Raw genomic sequence first — 16,093 nt, forward strand, 5'->3', positions numbered from 1 at the left:
CATGTTATAACAGGAGATCTTAACATCGTTCAAGACCGAGAGTTAAAATCATTCCTCAGTAAAGGACCTAAATATCGTCCCCCGTCAATTATTAATTGGAATGAGTGTCGTAATATCATCCACGACTCACTCCATACTTACTGTTTGAAATGGATAAAACGGGAAAAAGCTGACAAAAAATCTTTGGACTCTTTTTTTAAATCAGTAATGAACATAGTTGATATACGTATTCAACATTTTAAAGAACATTTTACTCTTAACAATAACCACAATAAACCTATTTCTCGTATCAAACATAAACTAAAAGAACTAGCCAAGGAATTTGTTTTTGTCCCGGCCGATAAAGCTGCTAATAATATTATTATTGTTTGACGTAAATTTTACATTGAGGTTCTGAAAAAAGAAATCACCAATTCACCAACATTCCAACTGACTCCATTTTCAGAAAACGACATCTGTAACAAACATAAACTTTTAGCTACCGCTTTACAAGCAGAACCAAATACAATGAAAGTCCCAACTATGTATTGGCTTCCGAAGCTACACAAAACACCTTACAAATATAGATTCATTTCGTCTTCAAGCCATTGTTCCACTACTAAATTGTCTATTCTTCTTACCAGTACACTTGGTACAATCAAAAACCTGATAATAAATTGTTCAAATAAGGCCTTCGAAAATAGTGGAATTAATTACTTTTGGAGTGTCAAGAACTCGTTGGAAGTACTTGATAAATTGCATGCATATATTGGTGATTTTGAATCTGTTCAAAGTTTTGATTTTTCTACCCTATATACCACATTGCCTCACATTCTCATTAAGAAAAAATTCACACACCTAATTAAATGGGCATTTAAAAAGTCAGAATGTGAATATATATGTTCAAACTCTTTTAGGTCATTTTTTAGTAGCAATAAACAAAAAAAACTATGTCAATTGGACATGCTTTGATACTATATATGCCCTTGAATTTTTACTAGATAACATTTTTGTTCGCTTTGGAGATTCCGTATATCGTCAGGTTATCGGAATTCCAATGGGGACTAACTGTGCACCACTTATTGCGGACCTTTTTTTGTATTGCTATGAGTTACAATTTATGACAAAAATCAGTAAAGACCCATCGAAACAACATCTGATACACAAATTTAATAATACTTTTAGATATTTGGATGATATTTTGGCTCTCAATAATGACGACTTCAGTATGTATACTAAAGAAATTTATCCTGTTGAACTTACTTTAAATAAAGCTAATACTAACAATGACCACTGCCCTTTCCTCGATCTTGATATCTATATCATTAACGGAAAGCTTAATACTAAAATATATGATAAAAGAGATGATTTTGCATTTCCTATCGTTAATTATCCATTTTTAGATGGTGACGTTCCCTTGTCACCATCTTACGGTGTTTATATATCTCAACTTGTACGATTCGCTCGTGTATGTAACAATGTTTTAGATTTTAACAAGAGAAATTTATGTATTACTGAAAAATTATTACACCAGGGTTTTCGATATCACAAACTAGTCAAAACATTTACTAAATTTTATCATCGGTATAAGGACATCATTCGTAAATATAGCTCAACATGCAGACTTCTTATACGTTCAGGTATTTCACATCCAATTTTTTATGGAAATATTCTTTATAAAGCACAAAAATGTCAGTATTCACCTCTGAAACTAACAACACCTTTAAATAGACTTATTAAGAAGGGATATAGTTACGATACTGTTGTCAGGTCATTAAAGATTGCATATTTTGGCGTTAATATTGATTCACTTATAGGGTCTTTGCATCGGCACTAAACACATTTATTTAAAAACCAGTTGTTGGCATGACACGGGTTATGTTCTTCTCATATATGTTATGATGGTATGATACTAAACCCCTAACGGGAAGGATTGTGCCTGATATTCATATGATGAAGACATAATCTTTCAATCAGTTTAATTGAAGTCTGAAGCTGGCATGTCAGTTAACTGCTAGTAGTCTGTTGTTATTTATGTATTATTGTCATTTTGTTTATTTTCTTTGGTTACATCTTCTGACATCAGACTCGGACTTCTCTTGAACTGAATTTTAATGTGCGTATTGTTATGCGTTTACTTTTCTACATTGGCTAGAGGTGTAGGGGGAGGGTTGAATCTCATAAACATGTTTAACCCCGCCGCCTTTTTGTGCCTGTCCCAAGTCAGGAGCCTCTAGCCTTTGTTAGTCTTGTATTATTTTTAATTTTAGTTTCTTATGTACAATTTGGAGTTTAGTATGGCGTTCATTATCACTGAACTAGTATATATATTTGTTTAGGGGCCAGCTGAAGGACGCCTCCGGGTGCGGGAATTTCTCGCTGCATTGAAGACCTGTTGGTGGCCTTCTGCTGTTGTCTGTTCTGTGGTCGGGTTGTTGTCTCTTTGACACATTCCCCATTTCCATTCTCAATTTTATTTTGCACCTCCTATTTCATTTCCTCATCTGAAGAGAGTTTTAACTTTGGGATGACATGGACACATATCTGCACACTTAACATGTCGTACACATTTGGCATGTTTGGTGTACCCATTTTGTATACACAGCTCAGGATCCTCCTTTATAACTTTTTACCATCCATTAAAACTTTCTCACAATCTTATAACCATATAATGCTTTTGTGCACCTATTTTGCTTTTTGATCTGAATTTTTTTTGGGTTTCCCTTTCCAAAGCATAGACTTTTTGTGAGCTTTGCTCCAGACATGTACAGTACCTCTAGTTACATTGTACAATGTATGTTGATTAATTAATAGGTATATGTAGATGAAATCTCATTTTCATGATACATTTATCATATTTCAAGTACATGAACATCATGTACATATATTGCTGATGTGTCAGTTACATGTACTATACATTTTCTGTATATGCTGCATCTTATTATATCCAGTCAGTGACTCTCCTTTTAATTATATGTATTTTATCTTCCAGGTGTAGACAGTTGATATTAAATATCAAAAATTCTTTAGCTAAACAGAAGAAGGACAAATGTAAAGAAACCTTGGATAATTGGAAGTAAGACAATATTCAATCTCCTTCTGTTATCATCATGATCATGGTTATAATACAATTTGATTGTTATTTGTATCAGAGATATTAAATTTTAGATTTTGAACATGAGTGCTCTAGCAACGTACCATGTTAAAATCTCAAATTGGACTATGATAATGGAAATATGTTTTCCTGTTTTTCTTGAGCACACAACTTGTTGGAGTCTACTGCAGCATTTAGGCACAATCTGATTTTATAGTTGTTTGAAACATCAATAACTTTGTCAAACTTTCATAACTGTATGAAACTTTGAGGAAGCTTTTTTTTAATGATCAAAAGACAGCAGTATAAAAATATACATGATATAGAGTGCAAAATTTTGAAAAGTATTTTTTGAAAAAACATTCAAGTTTCAATCCTTGAAATCAAAATGTTTCCTCTGTGTAAATAATTGTGCCTTTCCTGAAGCATCAGTTGGCAGAGTGAAGCTTTTTACATCTTTACCTTGGTATTTATTTTAATGTGCCAAAGAACCATTTTTACCTGACAAAAATATAGCTGTATACTAATTCAAGCCAACCTAGTCAACAGCTGTTAGAAATAGCCTATGGGTGAGAAATTGTGTAACAACACATGGATCTGATTAGTTGTATTTTTTTATATATTGTTTTTATGCCCCACCTAGGGGCATTGTGTTTTTCGATCTGTCCATTCGTCCGTCTGTCCAGCTTCAGGTTAAAGTTTTTGGTCAAGGTAGTTTTTGATGAAGTTGAAGTCCAATCAACTTGAAACTTAGTACACATGTTCCCTTATGATATGATCTTTCTAATTTTAATGCCAAATTAGAGTTTTGACCCCAATTTCACGTTCCACTGAACATAGAAAATGATAATGCGAGTGGGGCATCCGTGTACTATGGACACATAGTTGGGCATCCATGTCACACATTCTTGTTTTTTTTATCTCGAAGGTAATCCTTTGAACATGGTCCACCAATTCCATATTGTAATAAACCCAAATAAAACAATAGCATACCAATTAAACTGTTAAATTATAAAAGATATGTTTTCTTAAAAGGGATGGGTCTTTTTTTGCAATAGAACTTAGAACACTTGAATTTCATGTAGAATTTCATTTTTATTTTATTTGATCAAACATACAAAAAATGTCCACAAGTTTTGAGCAGTCTTTTTTACATTGTTTCTTCATACAAATACTTGATACTTGAATGTTAAATAACTAATAAATCTATCAACTGCTTCATTAATTGGCATTTCTTTGCTGACACACAAACATTTCTGTATGTAAACAATAGGGTTCTGTCAACAGACAAGGTTTCTCCAGTAAACTTAAATTCTGATAGATTTCATATGATTTCAACAAATAAAGTTATTTTACCACAACAAAATATTTTTCTCAAACATGAGAAACAATTTCAGAAATACATATGTATGTCTGGTAATACCTTAGGTATACTGGTAAAATCAGATTGTATGCCAACCAATTAATCCTTATCACCTGGAACTTCTTTAATTGCAGGGTATTTAATTATGAATAACTGTATACCAAATAATTTACAGAACTTTTCAGTTTTGTTAGTTCAAAAATAAAGCAAATATATTGTCCCTTATATCAAACTTGGATCTCCCCTTAAACATGTTAATTGAAAAAACAAAACAAAAATAAGTTGATTGATACTAATGATGTTATTTTCGCAACATTTACTCATGTCACTTTTACATTGTTTTATGACAAGAAAATTGCATATTTTTGAGCAAAAGTAATATAATCCAGCTTTTCAATTTTTGATTTTAAGAAAAGATTTGGAAGAACTCGAGAAGCAGCTAATTATACCAAAAGTGACCATAGCAGTAGTAGGAGCTACTGGCGCAGGCAAATCTAGTCTGATCAATGCTGTGGTAGATCAGTTTAGTGTTTTACCGACATCAGGAACACAAGCATGTACATCTGTGGTGGTAAAGATAGAAAACAATGAAGATGGTGAACAGTATGAAGCAGACATAGAATTTTTATCCAGGGAGGTATGTAGTTATAGAGCATTTCTGACAGTTTGTACATGGAATTGTAAAAGGTTTCTTTGACATTTGTGTAACAGAGGTCTATGTACTGTGGATTCATTTATTTTTGTGGGTACCAATTTTCCTGGATTGAGGAAAAGGCGTGTATTTGGCAAAGTCGGCATACATTCCTTTAGAAAATTCGTAATTCGTTGAACATTCTTATTCGTGGTTCCCCTGTACCCACGAAATCCACAAAAATTAGTATCCAACGAATATTAATGAATCCATAGTATATAAATCAAAGTACTGAAGTACTGAACATCGGATGACCGCAAGTTCTGTGGATGGTCACAAGCACTTGTCTCAGAAAAAAAACACATCTCTATACCTGAAAGTATGGTTACTGTACAGAGATATATTTTTTTCTGAGACAAGTTCGTGCGTGGATGATGAATAAATGACAGGGAATTCAACCTCACTGTAATAACTATTATATTGTAGTGATACAAATTAGTATACTCTGGTTTGTTGTTATAGTTTAAGTTAATATTTGTGTATAACAATTACATGTATATATAATTTTCATCCATTTGTATATCATTCTATTCTACTATTCTAATAATAGTGCAGTGCAAGTGCATGGTGGAAACTCTTCTGTAATAATTCGATTTTTCTAATAGATTGGATTTGAGTAGGCATTCATATTATCCAGCAAAACGTTCTTAACATATTCTTCTGCATGCGTTAATACAATTTTTCTATACATGTGCATAGATATTAATAATTTTTTACTTCTATATATATTTGTAACAACAAAACATTTTCATATTATTTTATGTTCTAAAAAAAAATATTTTTATGAGTATTCATTGAAGAAATGAATTTATAACAAGCAATAAGGAATGTTATCTTGCATTCGATAATGTCCGCGTATTTATACAATCTGTTATCAGTCAAAAACGAAAGTCAAATCTCTGTGGCAACAATACATCGGAATGCCCTCACGGTCATCGCGATGTAAAAAACATAACTTATTGATAGATGCACATGATTGCCATCGCTTCTACCTATGTTTATACCTTTTTTGGAAAATGACGCTATCAGCGGCATGTTTCCGATACCATTGACCAGAACTTACAGAAGCCGATTATTGCCTCCTCCTATCGCACTCGGTTTCATATTTACTATTTTACATACTAACTGGAATCTGCTTGTATTACGCTACACTCGAACAAAGTGTTGTAGTCGGACGGGAACCAGTTTACATACTTTATTTTATTTACCAAAAAGATATCTTGACCTGTCCATATGTTTTTTGTTATTAAATGGTATTTGGAGCTATCCCTTTGTTATATTTTTCATATTTATTCGAGCTTTCACTTTTATGCACATGTCTTACAATCGTAAACAATCGGTATGTATACATGATAAATAGATACGTTTTGTTATGGTGTTGGACTTTTTACCCTCCAATGATCAGCAATCGCTAGACAAAATAGTTTCAACAAAAGTGAAAATGTGAATCATTTTGATATCCATTGGATAGAAACTGGTCTTTATCCAGATTAACGAAGATTTTAAAAATCGGAAATTAGTAATACGGTTATACCCACGCGGTGCATATGAATCTTTGTTTACAAAACAGGATTTCGGAATGTCTCTAGTTTTTAGATCGTAAGTCACAATAAACTCAAACTGAAAGTAAACTGTTGTTTGTAAGACGCAGGTTTACTCACCATAAACAGAGACATATGATATGTATTATATGTCTCTGCCATAAACAAGCTGAAACGTTCAGTATGGCATATATTTTAGGTTAAAGACGGTCCCATTCATTTAAAAAGCATTTTGAAAGTAGACGATGGGATTATTTCAGGTTTGTGGATCGAGTAAATTATCACAAAGTTCATTTCTTGACGACCTAATATTTCATCATGTCGATGGTACAAATCGATTTTTACTGTTTACTTGAGCTTCTCATGTTTTGTATTTAAACGGTCGTTTATTTTTAAACCTGAACCAGGCATATGCATTCTGTAATTGTGCAAATCTTCGTTCTTTGGTCAATTGGCTTATGGATAGTTGTATCAATTTCAACTCTTACATTAATTTTTTTTAAAATATATTTGCATTACACATGCAATGGCAGTACCTTTCCAATTACAATTTATGTGTTGTGTCTAAATTAAAGTTGTAACACTTTATAGTGACTGGAAAGGGTAGAAACATTCATCTGATTAGAAAAGGCTGAAGATACTTCAAACGGCACCGAATCATAAGATATTGCATCTTATAAAAAGAAACTGAGATTTGGATAGTTCCACTTCAAGGTAAAAATGTTTATCTCTTGTGAAATGAAATAAAAAAAATATTGTAACACTGTAGTTAATTAATAAAGATACTATTACGTGTATTTCTGTATTGGCCTTATTATTGGTTCTCGGTCAGCAGTCAAACGGCACCGAATCATTAGATATTGCATCTTATAAAAGGAAACTGAGATTTGGATAGTTCCTCTTCAAGGTAAAAATGTTTATCTCTTGTGAAATGAAATAAAAAAAATATTGCAACACTGTAGTTAATAAATTCTCCCAAACGAAGTTTGGGAAGACTTATTGTTTTTGCTCAGTTCTTATTATTATTATTATTCTTCTTCCTCTTCCTCTTCCTCTTCCGCCGCTTTTAAATTTGAACTTGTCCGCACCCGTTCTCCAAAACCACTTGTCAGATTAACTTAGGGTTTGACAATATGTTAGACTAACATGTCTAGTGGTGCAATCAGGATTTTGTTTGTGCAATGGGGTTTATAAAGGGGTACTTTGAGGGGCAAAAAGAAAAGAGGGTTTTACTATAGAACCCTATGGGATTTTATTTTTTTAAATTTTCAAATGATTATAACTTGAAAACCGTTTGTGATAGACACAATCTTTTTAATTGAAAATGTTCTAAATGATAAAACCCATTAAATGAAATACAGGGTTAGTCCCCAGGGGTCACCCCCACCCCCTGCCATTTAAGAAAGTTCTAATACCTTGTAAGTGGTCAAGATCCCCACCCCTAAACCATATATATTCTGGTTTGTCATGCTAAGATGGTTTGAATGATATACAGGGTTAGTCCCCAGGGGTCATCCCGACCCCCTGCCATTTGAGAAAGTTCTAATATCTTGTAAATGGTCGATATCCCCACCCCTAAACCATATATATTCTGGTTTGTCATGCTAAGATGGTTTGAATGATATACAGGGTTAGTCCCCAGGGGTCACCCCAACCCCCTGCCATTTGAGAAAGTTCTAATATCTTGTAAATGGTCGAGATCCCCACCCCTAAACCATATATATTCTGGTTTGTCATGATAAAGCACATGAAATGAAATACAGGGTTAGTCCCCAGGGGTCACCCCCACCCCATGCCATTTAAGAAAGTTCTAATATCTTGTAAATGGTCGAGATCCCCACCCCTAAACCATATATATTCTGGTTTGTCATGCTAAGATGGTTTGAATGATATACAGGGTTAGTCCCTAGGGATCATCCTGACCCCCTGCCATTTGAGAAAAGTTCTAATATCTTGTAAATGATCGAGATCCCCACCCCTAAACCATATATACTCTGGTTTGTCATGCTAAGATGGTTTGAATGATATACAGGGTTAGTCCCCAGGGGTCATCCCGACCCCCTGTCATTTGAGAAAGTTCTAATATCTTGTAAATGGTCGAGATCCCCACCCCTAAACCATATATATTCTGGTTTGTCATGATAAAGCACATGAAATGAAATACAGGGTTAGTCCCCAGGGGTCACCCCAACCCCATGCCATTTAAGAAAGTTCTAATATCTTGTAAGTGGTCAAGATCCCCACCCCTAAACCATATATATTCTGGTTTGTCATGCAAAGATGGTTTGAATGATATACAGGGTTAGTCCCTAGGGGTCACCCCCACCCCCTGCTATTTAAGAAAGTTCTAATATCTTGTAAATGGTCGAGATCCCCACCCCTAAACCATATATATTCTGGTTTGTCATGATAAAGCACATCAAATAAAATACAGGGTTAGTCCCCAGGGGTCACCCCCAACCCCTACCATTAAAGAAAGTTCTAATATCTTGTAAGTGGTCAAGATCCCCACCCCTAAACCATGTATATTCTGGTTTGTCATGTGAAGATGGTTCGAATGATATACAGGGTTAGTCCCTAGGGGTCACCCCCACCCCCTGCTATTTAAGAAAGTTCTAATATCTTGTTAATGGTCAAGATCCCCACCCCTAAACCATATATATTCTGGTTTGTCATACCAAGATGGTTTGAATGATATAAAGGGTTAGTCCCCTGGGGTCATCCCGACCCCTGGTCATTTGAGAAAGTTCTAATATCTTGTAAATGGTCGTGATCCCCACCCCTAAACCATATATATTCCTGTTCGTCATGTCTCGAACATTTGAATGACGTTTAGGGTCAGTCCCCAGGGGTTCCCCCCACCCCCAATGTTCTAGTATCTTGTAATTGGTCGAGATCCCCACCCCTAAACCATATATATTCTGGTTTGTCATGCCAAGATGATTTGAATGATATACAGGGTTAGTCCCCAGGCATCACTAATGCATATAACTTTACTGCACCAAACCAATTTTCACTGGACTTTGTCCAATGTCAGGCGACCCTGGGAATTACGAATTATGGGAGCTTCGTTTGGGAGACTTCGTAACAGCATCCTGTTACAATCATTTCTTGTTAATAAAGATACTATTACGTGTATTGGCCTTATTATTGGTCCTCAGCCAGCAGTATTGGCCTTCCGCTTCGCCTCAGACCAATACACCCAAGACATGGACCAATAACAAGGCCAATACAGAAATACTTACGCAATGATATTATAGAATGACAGTATGGTTCAATAGCGGGAATCAGCCCCTCAACTACTTTTTACATGAATATTAACTTCTGGCTTCAACTCTTTGTTCGTCTTGTCTGGAGATCTTGCTGTAGTTCCAGTTCAGCAAGCATTTTAGAGACGTATCCTGTCCATCCTCTTTTGACTTGTAATCTCTGGTGATAGATTTTGCCGCTTGACATAGTATCCCTTCAAGCTTGTTTTTTTTTTGTTACCGTGTAGGGGTCCCATACTATGGCTCCATGTTAAATTATAAGATCCATTCCTAAAGATCTAGATCATTGTTCTAATCTGACACAAATTTCAATAACTGGAATGCTTCCCAAGTTGAATATATGGTGACCCACGAGAACAGCATTATCACTATTGAAATTGTGTTTAATACCATGATTGTTCAATGTCATTAACTTAAATGGAGACAGACATTTGACCTGAAAGACATGAAAGGTGGTGTGGGAGTGCAAAATCAAAAACTAACTGACTATGATATATGGTTAAAGAATGAATATCAATTACATGGGTCAACATGGTCAAGGGCAGAGTTGTTATAAAATAACAATATGGCAGAGAAGTGGTTTCAAGTTTCATATAAAGCGACCTGACTGACATGAAATAAAAAATCGAAGGAGTATCCCTATTTGTCTAATCTTCAAGGTGAAATAAAACTAGTAAAACAATATTAGACTATTGTCTAAATATACAGAAATATAATTTGCTTCAAGTAACAGAAATAACTAGGTCACTAGTAACTTATTTAATGAGTATGCGGGGTATAAGAGCTTGCTAACAACAGGCTCTTCATAATCATTTGGTTTGAAAAGGATACTAGTAGTCTATATTCTTGATTTAGAAAAATGTAATTGCAAGAAAAAAATCACATTACTTAGAATACTTTAGATCATTCAGGTAGTCTTTATTTATATGTACAAAAGAACAGCCAGTAGTCATTGGATATTGTAGATCATTCAAATAATCTTTACCTTTTTATTAGTACAAAAGAACAGCCAGTAGTCATTGGATATTGTAGATCATTCCGGTAGTCTTGACCTATTTATATATACAAAAAAACAGCCAGTAGTAATTGGATACTGTAGATCATTCAGGTAGTCTTAACCTATTCATGTGTACTGAAAAAACAGACACATATACGAATATCAATTATATGCTTACGAGACATGTTGCAATGTTAAACTTATTACGGTATGTGAAAATCAAGACTTGCATAAAAAATATCACAATATTAGAGACAGTGGCGTCATTTTTCCTCAGAGCTTTCAGCTCTTTGATTGAATGTGTACTATTTCCTATTGGAAAAAACATCCTAGTGTAAAAAATCTCTGACATGTTTTCTGACTTTTGTCTATAGGGTTTCTTTTCCTACTGAATAAAAACATTAGTGGCTAAAGGAATACACGAGTGCTTTTCATCACTATTAATTTACTATGCTGAATTCATGAAATAGGAATAAATTTGTGTTATAAGTTAGTTTACCTTAATCATACCAGAACCCAACAATGTCTATTGGTCAGTGAAACAGTCTTCAACAATAGATAGGTGACTATAGGATATGCAAAGATCTGCAATGCTAACTTGTGTATTTTATGTTATCATAATAGTATTTTAAAAGAAGTAGGCCAGGTAAGACCCCTTTTTGGCCCCATAATATAGCATTTCAAAAATTTGTTGAAAATGTAAACTTTTAGCTATTTATTTGAAAGAAGAATACCTTTGTAACATAAATATGGGCTGTTTTTGATATTACACTTCACATGCTTCAGGTACTAGCATCAGTAATTCATGCAAAATTACTAAAATCTTTATAATCTAAGCATTTGTGCTAATTTTAGATGGTTTTTGTCTAAAATGGAAGTGACCGCACATGTGTTCAGTCTTAATATTTAAATATATGTTGTATTTGATGATAATACATAACATATATAAAGGTTGAGACTGAACACGAATGCGGCCAAAAACCATCTGAAAAGAAACGTTTTGTGGCATATTTGATAGAATTTCATATTTAAACTTGAATTTAGGCGTCTTTAATTACAAAATCAGTTCAAATCTATTACATAAACTTATTGAATTGACTGAAGAAGACACTTAAGTGTTTGAAAAATGTCAAAAATCTGTCATCAGATATACTTCAAATTTTAGGCCAAAATAAGCCCTTTCCTTTATTGTAAAAGTTATTTTCAGTATTTTATCTACATGTATTAGGAAAATTTTCATCTTATGATAGAGAAGAACCAAGTATTATTCTGTTTTATATCAATGGCAATATTTGCAGGAATGGCAGAAAGAACATGATGTTCTAATCAAAGATATGACCAAGAATGATGGAACAATGAAGAATAATAGACCAGATGAACAATCTGAAGCTGGAGTGGCATTCCTAAAAATGAGAGCTGTTTATGGACAGTTCTCATCTCTCGATGACTTGAACGGAGACAACAACATCACTGCTCACCTTGGAACAATGAAAAGTTTTAAAACAAATACGGTAAACAAAATATTTAAGAAATAATTCATGCGGGCTTGAATTTATACTGATTTTACCACGAGCAATAGCGAGGGCAAAAATATCGGCATAAAGGGCAAACCGTGGTAAAATCAGTATAAATTCAAGCCCCCATGAATTATTTCTATTCTAATAGGACAAATACATCAATTCTCTTGGGTCGAAGTGCTCTAGGTAAAGGCAAATATTTGCCATTCCCATAAATAAACACACTATTAAATTGACGTAAAAGAACGGAGCAAACTGAATAAGTGACATGCTGAAATTATTTACAATAATGTATTTAGATAGGTTTGGATGAATTTAAATGATAATTTTAGTTATATATCTTATATGTATAAAAAATATGGCTTATAACACATTTTAGCATCGTTTGTTTACGTTTCCTTGTTGTGATGATTTTCGGTTTCACAAGCGTGTATTTTCCCGTAAAATGCTTATATTCTTATGTCATCTTTCTATGACGTCGGGTAGCTCATTCATAAAAAAGCATATGTCATGGAGGTACGATCGCAACAGCCCAAACAATATATTCATATTTCATGTATTTTACCACGAGTATTTACTCAAAGCCTTTGAGGAACATAAGGGACTATAATACTTATTGAAGTGTGTATAAACATGAAAGTAATAAAAACTAGAATTGCTGTTGCAAGCAATAGCGGATGTCACCCACCCCCATTGCCACTAAGCAGCAGCCATTTCAAAAATTTTAAGCAAAAAATACATGTAATATTTGAGAAAATGCTTCATTTTTATACGACCGCAAAAAATTTTGCGGTCGTATATTGGTATCATGTCGTCGTCGGCGACAGCGTCGTCTGAAGACATTTTGTTTCCGGACAATAACTGTAGTATAAGAAAATAGAAATCTATGAAATTTAAATACAAGGTTTGAAACCACAAAAGGAAGGTTGGGATTGATTTTGGGGGTTATGGTATTAACAGTTTAGGAATTAGGGGCCAAAAAGGGGCAAAAAACAAGCATTTTTGTAGTTTCTGGACAATAACTTGTGTTTTAGTGTATAGATCTCTCTGAAATTGTATCACAAGGTTCTATATCATAAAGGGAAAGCTGGGATTGAGTTTGGGGTAATTGCCCCAAACGTTTAGAAATTAGGGGCCAAAAACAAGCATTTTTCTAGTTTCCAGACAATAACTTGTGTTTAAGTGTATGGATCTCTCTGAAATTGTACTGCAAGGTACCATAGTATTGTGCAATAGCACAGTATTGCCCAATAGCAAGAAATCTTCAATTGCACAGTATTGTGCAATAGCAAGAAATCTTCAATTGCATAGTATTGTGAAATAGCACAGTATTGCCCAATAGCAAGAAATCTTCAATTGCACAGTATTGCACAATAGCAAGAAATCTTCAATTGCACAGTATTGCGCAATAGCAAGAAATCTTCAATTGCACAGTATTGCGCAATAGCAGAAATCTTCAATTGCACAGTATTGCACAATAGCAAGAAATCTTCAATTGCACAGTATTGCACAATAGCAAGAAATCTTCAATTGCACAGTATTGCGCAATAGCAAGAAATATCCAATTGCAGAGTATTGCGCAATAGCAAGAAATCTATAATTGCACAGTATTGTGCAATAGCAAGAAATATCCAATTGCACAATAGCACAATATTGCGCAGTAGCACAATATTGCACAATATCACAGTATTGGGCAATAGCAAGAAATCTTCAATTGAAGTTTAATACAAATTATTTAACCCATTTCAAATTTTTAGATCTTTCACCACATTTATTTTGTATCAGAAACCTATATGGTGTCAAAAATTTTATCACAATCCAAATTCAGACAGTATCAAGCTTGAATATTGTGTCCAAACTTGCACCAACTGTTCAGGGTTCAACCTCTGCGATCGTATCAGGCTGCGCTCGTCGAAGCATTTTATTAAAATAAAATTTAAATGAATGTAAACTTTAGTCTTATGGTCTTAAATAATGACTAAAACTTAAAACGGCTATTAAAGCTGGACATCCTCTAGAATCTTATTAATGTTTTACATTTGTCATTGCGGGGCCTTTTATAGCTGACTATGCGGTATGGACTTTGCTCATTGTTGAAGGCCGTACGGTGACCTATAGTTGTTAATTTCTGTGTCATTTGGTCTCTTGTGGAGAGTTGTCTCATTGGCAATCATACCACATCTTCTTTTTTATATATAGGAAGTTTTTTTGTTGTTTGATTTCTGCCGTAACATATGGTGTGTTTTCTATATGTTTTGTCACATTATAATTACCATTGAACATGTTGAATAATCTGTTTTAAAGTATCTTTTATACTCGCATATCAATACACCCTCATTATTTCAGTTACAAGAATTCAGTTATAATATAGAAAAGTATATAATAAGTACTGAGGAAGAAGGACAACACTTATGGCCGATCATAAAGTCTGTGACGATAAGAATTCCAAACTTTTTTACTGGTTGTACATTAGTAGACTTGCCGGGAGTAGGTGATGCTAATGCTGCTAGAGATAGGATAGCACAGGAAGTAAGTTAAACATTGATTAAATAGTCACAACAGATTTAAACATACCAATATTGGGTCTATGCTAACAGGTTGGTAATTATAAGTAATGAAATTAAAGATGTATAAAGGAGGAGGTTCACAAAGGGCTAGATTAGGCCCTAAGACTTATGTCTTTTTAAATCATGCCAAAATATTCAAATTTCAATTAGAAAAAGTTTTGATATTACTTTAATTTATTACATAACTTCTTTTTGGCACCTCTAATTGTGCATTATTTTTGTAGTAAAGTTAGTTAATGTCCATTTTTTTCCATAATTTATTACGAAGTTGTTAGCATAATTCACATTGACCTTCATCCCTGATCCCAAAGCATTTTGTTTCAATAGTATGACTTGAGATAAAAAAAAAATTAAACAAGTAGAAAAATATGGCCCTTTTTCATGATTTGGTTCGTCCTTATTATATGATCATTATCTTTAAAATAGCCCTTAAACATTGTTAAACAAGAAAAACAAGAAAATTTGTATATTTTCTTTTATTGGTTACTATTTGCAATATAAATGTAATTCCTATATCACATCACATTTTATGACTAAGAAAATACTATATTGCTAGCATTTAGAAAACTGTTCAAACATTCTGGTTGTGGCAGAGGTGCACCGGGCCTTTAGTAGTAAAATAGCCAAAGAGTTAATGGGAGAGAGTTTCCGTCGACAATTATTTATGGATGGGAACTATTCCTGTGATAATTATATAGCATTTGTATGTACAAAGAACGACCACTTGAACTGTACAGAATTAACAAGGTATATTATCTTTTACACTTCTTATTTAAATCTATGATTTTCTGTTGTCTATTGTGATATTGCTATATTGCATTTACCTTGCCGATCCATCCATCATTTCATCTGTTTGTCAAACAAATATTGCTGTCACTCTTTTCCAAGGTATTGCTGAACAAAATGACTTCATATTAGTTCAGCAGATTGAGCTTGATAAGTTGTATCACTAGCCTGTCAACACTGAGATTGTGTGTTGGAACCCTGCATGAGGCAAGTGCGTTTGACTTCAATCTTAATTGGCTAGGATTGTCTGTTTTCGTGCAGAAGGTTGGTGGTTCTCTCAGAGCACTCT

The 16,093-nt window shown here is 33.8% G+C and overlaps 1 protein-coding gene and 1 long non-coding RNA gene across 3 annotated transcripts in view; one reads left to right on the forward strand and one right to left on the reverse strand.

Annotated features, from left to right (window-relative positions):
- LOC127727910 (uncharacterized) overlaps nt 1–16,093 on the reverse strand; it is a 98,730-nt gene that overhangs the window by 35,848 nt on the left and 46,789 nt on the right. The gene's annotated exons all lie outside the window — the stretch shown is intronic.
- LOC127727846 (nuclear GTPase SLIP-GC-like) overlaps nt 1–16,093 on the forward strand; it is an 88,894-nt gene that overhangs the window by 15,535 nt on the left and 57,266 nt on the right. For both annotated transcript variants that reach the window (XM_052234962.1, XM_052234961.1), the window contains exons 4-8: nt 2,972–3,055; nt 4,848–5,073; nt 12,233–12,445; nt 14,798–14,980; nt 15,575–15,765. In XM_052234962.1, the coding sequence (XP_052090922.1) occupies nt 2,972–3,055; nt 4,848–5,073; nt 12,233–12,445; nt 14,798–14,980; nt 15,575–15,765 (897 nt within the window). The remainder of the gene's footprint in view (nt 1–2,971; nt 3,056–4,847; nt 5,074–12,232; nt 12,446–14,797; nt 14,981–15,574; nt 15,766–16,093) is intronic.

Source organism: Mytilus californianus, unplaced genomic scaffold (assembly GCF_021869535.1).
Source record: "Mytilus californianus isolate M0D057914Y unplaced genomic scaffold, xbMytCali1.0.p SCAF_2, whole genome shotgun sequence".
Lineage (NCBI taxonomy): Eukaryota > Metazoa > Mollusca > Bivalvia > Mytilida > Mytilidae > Mytilus > Mytilus californianus.